Source organism: Bison bison, unplaced genomic scaffold (assembly GCF_000754665.1).
Source record: "Bison bison bison isolate TAMUID 2011002044 unplaced genomic scaffold, Bison_UMD1.0 scf7180017864270, whole genome shotgun sequence".
Classification (NCBI taxonomy): domain Eukaryota; kingdom Metazoa; phylum Chordata; class Mammalia; order Artiodactyla; family Bovidae; genus Bison; species Bison bison.
In genome coordinates this window covers 10,699,928-10,708,650 of record NW_011494842.1, presented here as the reverse complement: position 1 = coordinate 10,708,650, position 8,723 = coordinate 10,699,928, and the positions used below count along the sequence as shown (strand labels likewise).

The following is an 8,723-nucleotide window of genomic DNA, read 5'->3' as shown; positions in this document are numbered from 1 at the left end:
GACAGAGGATGAGATGGTTGGACTGCATCACCAACTCAATGGACATGGGTTTGGGTGGACTCTGGCAGTTGGTGATGGACAGGGAGGCCTGGCGTGCTGCGGTTTATGGGGTCGCAAAGAGCTGGACATGACTGGGCAACTGAACTGGGATACCACTGGGCAGTTCAGCCAGGCAAAAAGAGAGGACAGTGTTACCAGTCTCCAGTAGGAACTCACTGTCATGTCAAGCGAACCAAACCATCTTTTAAAAAATGTTCAACTTTTTCAAAGCCACAAATGTCCAGTCAAATCTCTAACATACTGTCAGCTCCCTGGCTCTGACTCTTTCATCTCCCTCTTGAGTCTAGAAGGACCTATGTGATTACATTGGGCCCACTTTGATCATCCAGGATAACCTCCCCATCCTTAATTCCTCCTACAATCTGAATTCCCCCTTGACATTTAATGTAACAAATTCCAGGGATTAGGATGAGGACATCTTTATTCTGTCTCCTTCAGCCACTAAATCAGAATTTCTGTGAGTGAGACATAGAAATCCATATGTTCAACCAGTTTCTCAGGTGATTCCTATAAACATTCAGGTTTCTGTAACTAGTCACACACCTACTTCTAACTATAAGAGATAGTCCCCCAATCTCAATCTCTAAAACAAAATCTTACACTCTTCAAGGTTACTGATAATTCTTCACTCAACTTCCTTGAGATGCTAGGAATAATATCCTTATCCTCCTGGAATATGCCATCTAACAGAAATTACTTCATATTATTTCTTCTCTACTAACCAATTCCTTCATGTTGGACAGATAAGGTCCTAAATAATAATTCTTTCCATTGTTTCTTCCAACCCATTTGAAAATTATTCCCCAAAACTATACAGTAGAAGTCTCCTGAAAGGATTTCAAATGTGATAGAAATTGGGTTAAACTAGAATTCAGAAAACCAAACTTTCATTTCTAATTCAGTAGGTAAATAGCTAGTGACCTGAAGGATATTAAAAGAATTATAAGAATAAATTGCTAAGTTCTATGTCAAGAGTTCTGGCTCCTGCTAATAGGTCAACTTGGAGGGAGTGATCTCTGCCTCCCACTCCCAAAATTAACACTGGAGAAATTCTAGAGGGCAACATGGAATCCAAAAAATAACAACAACAACAACAGAAATGATTAAACTTCCAGAAAGAGTATGGGTTGTTTTGAATCTGAGGATTGAGTGAGCAAGAATGATTAAGAAGACAATGGAAAAAGATAAGTAATACTGTTAATGAATAAGCGGACATAGTATATAATAAAGCAATAATAATATATTATTATAATTATATATAATAATAATATATATTATATTATATAATAATAAGATATTATCAACATTATAACAATAATTTACAAATTTTAGAAAACTTGAATAAATTCCTCAAAAATATAAACTTACCAAACTGACTCAAGAATAAATGAAATAAAAGTCAAAAAATTAGTTTTTAAAAAAATGAAACTATGTATTTTTTTTAAATATATGCCAGGGACTAATATCTAGAATATGTAAAGAACTCTTACAACTGAACAAAAGCAGAACAACTCAGTTCAAAAGTGAGTAAAGGATTTGAAAGCTATTTCTCCAAGGAAAATATACAAATTGCCAATATGTATTTGAAAATATGCTCAACTATTACTAGACATTAGGGAAATGCAAATCAAAACACAATGGGATAACATTTCACAGGCATTAGGATGCTATTATCAAAAAAGAAAAAGAAAAAATAACAAGCACTGGTGTGGATGTGGAGAAACCAGAACTCTCATGTATTGCTGGTGAGAACGTAAAATGGAACAGCAGCTATAGAAAACAGCCTAATGGTTGTGCAAAAAGTTAAATATATAATTGCATATGATCCAGCAATTCCATTTTTAGGTATATACTCAAAATAAAGAGACTCAAAGAGATCATTACACAACAGTGATCATATCAGCATTATTCACAATAGTCAGAAAGTGGTAACAACCCAAATGTCTATCAAAAGATGAATCAATAAACAAAATGTGGTATATCCACACAATGGAATAATACTCAGCCATTAAAAAAAGTGAAATTCTAATACATGCCACAATATGAACTTTGAAAACATGTTATGTTAAAAAAAGAGACCAGCACTGAAGGACAAATACTGCCTGATTCTATATAAAAAACCTAGAATAGACAAATACATGGAGACAGAAAGCAGAACAGAGATGACCAGGGGCTTGGAGACAGGGAATAAGTTGCTATTTAATAGATATAGAATCTCAGTCTGTGGAGATGGAAACATTCCAGAAATTGATAGTGGTAATGGTTACACAATATTGTGAATGTGCTTAATGCCACTGAACCACAAATTTTAAAACAGTTAAAACAAAATTTTACATTGTGTATATTTTATCACAATTTAAAAAATTTTAATGATAAGAAAAGGAAATTCCACAAAAAACTCAAGCTCAATGAGTTACATGAGTTCTGTCCAGATATTTTTTTTGTATAGTACTTGCAGTTTTATAGTACTCAGCAGTGGCCACAGGACTGGAAAAGGTCAGTTTTTATTCCAATCCCAAAGAAAGGCAATGACAAGGAATGCTCAAACTACCACACAATTGCACTCATCTCACACGCTAGCAAAGTAATGCTTAAAATTCTCCAAGCCAGGTTTCAACAGTACATGAACTGTGAACTTCCAGATGTTCAAGCTGGATTTAGAAAAGGTAGAGGAACCAGAGATCAAATTGTCAACATCCGTTTGATCATCAAAAAAGCAAGAGTTCCAGAAAAACATCTACTTCTGCTTTATTGACTACACCAAAGCCTTTGACTGTGTAGATCACAACAAACTGAAAATTCTTAAAGAGATGGGAATACCAGACCACCTGACCCATTTCCTGAGATATCTGTATGCAGGTCAAGAAGCAACAGTTAGAACTGGACATGGAACAACAGACTGGTTCCAAATTTGGAAAGGAGTATATCAAGGCTGTATATTGTCACCCTGCTTATTTAACTTATATGCAGAGTACATCACGTGAAATGCTAGGCTGGATGAAGCACAAGCTGGAATCAAGATTATCAGGAGAAATATCAATAACCTTAGATACACAGATGACACCACCCTTATGGCAGAAAGCTAAGAGGAACTAAAAAGCCTCTTGATGAAAGTGAAAGATGACAGTGAAAAAAGTTGGCTTAAAACTCAACATTCGGAAAACTAAGATCATGGCATCTGATCCCATCACTTCATGGCAAATAGATGGGGAAGCAATGGAAACAGTGAGAGAGTTTATTTTCTTGGGCTCCAAAATCACTGCAGATTGTGACTGCAGTCATGAAATTAAAAGATGCCTGATCCTTGGTAGAAAAGCTCTGACCAACCTAGACAGCATATTAAAAAGCAGAGACATTACTTTGCCAACAAAGGTCTGTCTAGTCAAAGCTATGGTTTTTCCATTAGTCATGTATGGATGTAAGAGTTGGATTATAAAAAAATCTGAGTGCCGAAGAATTGATGCTTTTGAACTGTGGTGTTGGAAAAGACTCTTGAGAGTCCCTTGGACTGCAAGAATATCAAACCAGTCCATCCTAAAGAAAATCAGTCCTGAACATTCATTGGAAGGACTGGTGCTGAAGTTGAAATTCTGATACTTTGGCCACCTGATGTGAAGAACTGACTCACTAGAAAAGACCCTGATGCTGGGAAAGATTGAAGGTGGGAGGAGAAGGGGAAGACAGAGGATGAGATGGCTGGATGGCATCACCGACTTGATGGACATGAGTTTGAGTAAGCTCCAAGAGTTGGTGATGGACAGGGAAGCCTGGAGTGCTGCAGGGCATGGGGTCAAAAAGAGTCGGGCATGACTGAGTGACTGAGCTCAACTCAACTCAACTTGTCATTTTATTTTTTAAATGCACATACAACAGTCTGTCATTATGTCATTTCATGGCTCTATCTGAATTCAGCGCTTGTTCTTGAGCATCATTCTTTGCTTTCACCATCTTAGCAAGTTTCATATGTCATTTTGGAAGTCCTTTTTGTCATGTCAGATACCGCTTCTGCTATTTTTCCCCATCTTTCAGGTGTATTTACTACCCAGTAAATACATTTTCAAAGCTTGTTCCAAAAGCTTCTGTTCTTCTGTTGTCGAGACGTGAAATCTGCACATGGATTTTCAAATTGTTCTGAAGGTGCTGACAGAACCTTCAGCACTTCAAGGTACTGACAATTTGAGGCTCCTCTCCATACAGTATGCCATCTTTTCGATGATGGCCAAGTGTTTAGAGACTCTTCTTTGCCAATGAAATCTTTGGTAGTTTTCTTGACTCCCAGAAGTAGAATATACATTCACGTAATTGGCAATAACTTCCCATCTTGACTTCGTCCCATCAAGGAAGAGGCTCACAGATTTAATTAGCAATTGCAGATCAATTCTCTTCTGACCAATTTTTACTGTCATTTCCACCTGCAACAGTTGATGTCTCTGCATTCTTAGATACTTGGCACATACTCAACTTCCTTTCTCTTCTACTTTGCTCATTTTCTTCTATCTGTTTTGCCAGAGCAATCATTCCTATTTCTTTTGTAGGTGATGTGAGTTTTTCACTTAAGTACAGCAAGCTTGCAAGTTCAAGGGTATCACCAAGTTTTTCCACTTCTTCCATTACTTTGTCTTCATCTCATCATCGGAAATGTGATTCCAGGTCTTCCATGAATTTTGCAGTTTTTGCTACCTTTCCCTTTTCTTATGAAGATATAGTTGACATATAACATTACATCAGGTGGCGCTAGTGGTAAAGAACCCACCTGCCAATACAGGAGACATAAAGAGACACGGGTCCCATCCCTGGGTTGGGAAGATCCCCTGGAGGAGGGCATGGCAACCCACTCCAGTATCCTTGCCTGGAGAATCCCACGGACAGAGGAGCCTGGTGGCCTATGGTCCACAGGGTTGCAAAGAGTTGCACGTGACTGAGCAACTTAGCATGCACACACAACATTATATTAGTTTCACGTGTAAAACATAATGATTTGATATTGCCTTTCCCTCTTAATGGCTTTTTTTCCCTGGATATCTTTTTTCTTCTTTGCCAGTAATGCATTTTGACAAACTTCCTCTTCTTTCTCCTTAGTTACCCAAACAACTCCTAATTGAGCTCATCTCTATTTTCCTTAGCTTCTTTCTTCTTCATTTTTCCTTCTGTTTTTCTTCTTGCATCACAGTTATATGCATTAGCAACTGACCTTCCATTCATTTCTTCTTTTTTCTTTGTGCCCTTGTTGCTCTGTTCTGCTTTTCAATCTCTCTCTTCTTATCATGACATTCTGCTTTTTTTCCCCTTCATTTAAATAAGAAAACTCTCTCCAAGAATAAAAATTATACCAGCAGGAATAAAATGCCTCTACAAAAAGGATGAATGCATATCATTAGGTTTACATTTTCTTTTTTACCACCTGGAATACATTTCAAACACTTGGGAAAACATTTAGAAGAAAGTATCCATTGCTTCACTTCTAGAAGGAACTGAGTTATCAAAAGCAAGAACTATATTCTTAATTTCTCCTCTTTTCACTGAATCAGATATTTCATAAGCTCTATTTATGCAAGTGCAGTTGTCATTATCTCCTTCTTTAAATGGCTCACCAGCTCTTTGGGTACTGTTTTAAAACCGCTGCTTTACATGCTGCTTTCGTCTGTCTCTGTCCAAAAACTGCATAATGATTCTGGTACTTCCAGTCTTTGGGTTTAAGTGTTTTCAGGAAGAGAAACTACTCTAATTGCAGTTCCTCATCTCCTGTTTCCTCTGACCCCTCTTCCTTGTCCTCTGGTTGAAAGGTCAGAGTGTGGTGATGGCAGTGCTCAGGACCCACCCTGCGAGCATAGCAGTTCGCATCCTAGGGGCAGGCATCGAGCGTCCTTTCTTGCTCTGCCTCCCAGTCTCAGCCTCCTGCCTTAACTCTACAGAACCCAGGATCCAGCACATGAAGAAAGCAAACCACTTCCAGTTGGAGACTTCCTGGTATGGTCATTTCTTTCAGACTTTCAAAATAACAGATTGCTTTGACTTTCTACAGACTCCTCCAGAGACTGGAAAAGATGGGAGTACTTTCTTTCTCTCCTTCAGTCATATTCATTCTGAAAACTTAGTGCCAGAAACACTGACAAGGATACTGTGAGAAAAAAAAATTTACAGGCTATCTCTCTCATGAGTATAGTTGCAAAAGGTCCTACAGAAAAGTGTAGCAAAGTGAATTTAAGAATGTCTTTAAAAAGATAATTACACCATAAGTTGATATACCTAGGGATATCAGAATAGTTTCATTCTAGATAAGCTAAAAATGTCATCTAAGCTATACTCCAATACTTTGGCCACTTGATGTGAAGAGCTGACTCATTTGAAAAGACCCTGATGCTGGGAAAGATTCAAGGTGGGAGGAGAAGGGGATGACAGAGGATGAGATGGTTGGATGTTATCACTGACTCGATGGACATGAGTTTGAGCAAGCTCCGGGAGTTGGTGATGGACAGGGAGGCCTGGCATGCTGCAGTCCTTGGGGTCGCAAAGAGTTGGACATGACTGAGCAACTGAACTGAACCTGAACTGACCCGAAGCCACTCTGTCAGTCCGCCCACCCTCTCCCTCCCACATTGTGTCCACAAGTCTGTTCTCTCTGCCTGTGCCTCCATTGCTGCCCTGCAAATAGCTTCATCAGTACCATCTTTCTAGATTCCATATACATGTGTTAATATACAATATCCATTTTTCTCTTTCTAACTTACTTCACTCTGTACGATAGGCTCTAGGTTCATCCCCCTCTTTAGGACTGACTCAAATACACAAGGAGCTCAATCCAGTGCTCTATGACAACCTAGAAGGGTGGGATCCGTTGGGAGATAGGAAGGAGGTTCAAGACAGAGGGGACATATGTATACCTGTGACCGATTGATGTTGATGTATGGCAGAAACCAGCACAATATTGTAAAGCAAATATCTTGCAATAAAAAATTTTTCAAAAATATCATCTGTTAACAGATTAAGGAGAAAAATTTTATAACCTCCTCGATGAATAAGTGCATAAAAACTTTTTTCAAAACCCATTCATAACTTTTAATAATATTTCCTAGTAACCAAAATTAGGAGTAAAACTTCCTGGAATCTAATCAATGATGCACTAAAGCATCAAACCAAATGGGGAAATGTTAGAAGGATTTTCTTCCAAAAGAAGATCAGAATAAGATGCCAACTATCACAAGATCTACTTAAGGATGTATGACAGTCCCAGCCAATGAAAAAGGCAAGAAAATGAAATTTAACAGGGGATGGAATAAGAGGAGTGGTCAGAGCATATGTAAGAGTACACAACAGGTGTTTGATACAGGCAGCCATGGAGAAGCTGAGGATTAAATGGTGCCCTACCAGGAGCACTAAACATAAAGGGAAGTGGATAATTTTAATGAAGTTCTTTTTATTTGCTCATGCTACTCTGTACAGTACTTTTTCAAATCTAGCATACTTTATCAATGAAAAAAGTAAACAAAATTGAGCCAGATGGTTAAAAGATTTAAGAAAATAAAAATACTTGTACAAACCTGAATTTTCTTTAGTACCACTGGTGTTTCCTGATCCCAAACATGATTAGTTCCCCCATCAGTAATATATGCTTTACATGCTGTCACCATTTGGTTGGTTACCTAAAATAAATATAAGTCCAAAATAACTATATATAGAGAAAGAAATAAAACAAGTTTTTTTAAAACATGCTGCTGCTGCTGCTGCTAAGTCGTTTCAGTCGTGTCCGACTCTGTGCGACCCCAGAGACGGCAGCCCACCAGGCTCCCCCATCCCTGGGATTCTCCAGCCAAGAACACTGGAGTGGGTTGCCATTTCCTTCTCCAATGCATGAAAGTGAAGAGTGAAAGTGAAGTTGCTCAGTCGTGCCCGACTCTTAGCGACCCGATGGGCTGCAGCCCACCAGGCTCCTCCATCCATGGGATTTTCCAGGCAAGAGTACTGGAGTGGGGTGCCATTGCCTTCTCCAATGTGAGGTGACCCTTAGCTGTAACCCTGAACACTGAATTTGGAGCAACTCGTACAGCAGGCAACAGTGCCATATGCTGAAAGGATGAACCGATAAGCAGACCACGGCCTCGGAGAGCTGTGACCCAAGTAGCTACTGCACCCACAAGAGGACAGATCAGAGAGAAAGCTACTCCCACTCCCTTCCAACAGTAAGTTATGCCCCTTACTCACAGGAGACAGACAAAATAAACAAAACCCAGAGGCAAATCAGGAATCTCAAATACAAAGATGGGCAGACAACCAAGAATCATCCAGCAACTGAAGAAAACAGACATGGTGACAGAAACATTAAATTCAACAAAGAGAGAAAATACAGAAAAAGATATGCATGAAATCTTTTAAAATGGCTTTGTTAACTAAATTAGTTCATGAAAAAGATATGAGAGGATTTTTACACCACGAAAAGGAAACAACAAAAGAACTTGGAAACTGAAATTTGCATTGACCAGTAATTGGGATATAAATGAAGAGGCAGTGAGTGAGCTGAAAGGTCAAAGGACAAAGATGGACCAAAAAGATCATAATTAAAAAATATAGATTTTAGATTCAAGAAAAGGGAATAAATTGTATAGGTGGATATAATCGGGAGTAAAGAGGAAAAGTTCCCCCAAAAGAAGAGAGATGACAGTCTTTTT

General features: G+C 38.6%; 1 protein-coding gene across 1 annotated transcript in view; it reads right to left on the bottom strand.

Moving 5' to 3' along the window:
- DNAH8 (dynein, axonemal, heavy chain 8) overlaps positions 1 to 8,723 on the bottom strand; it is a 324,670-nt gene that overhangs the window by 285,793 nt on the left and 30,154 nt on the right. The window contains exon 10 of the mRNA XM_010848693.1: positions 7,599 to 7,700. Within this exon, the coding sequence (XP_010846995.1) occupies positions 7,599 to 7,700 (102 nt within the window). The remainder of the gene's footprint in view (positions 1 to 7,598; positions 7,701 to 8,723) is intronic.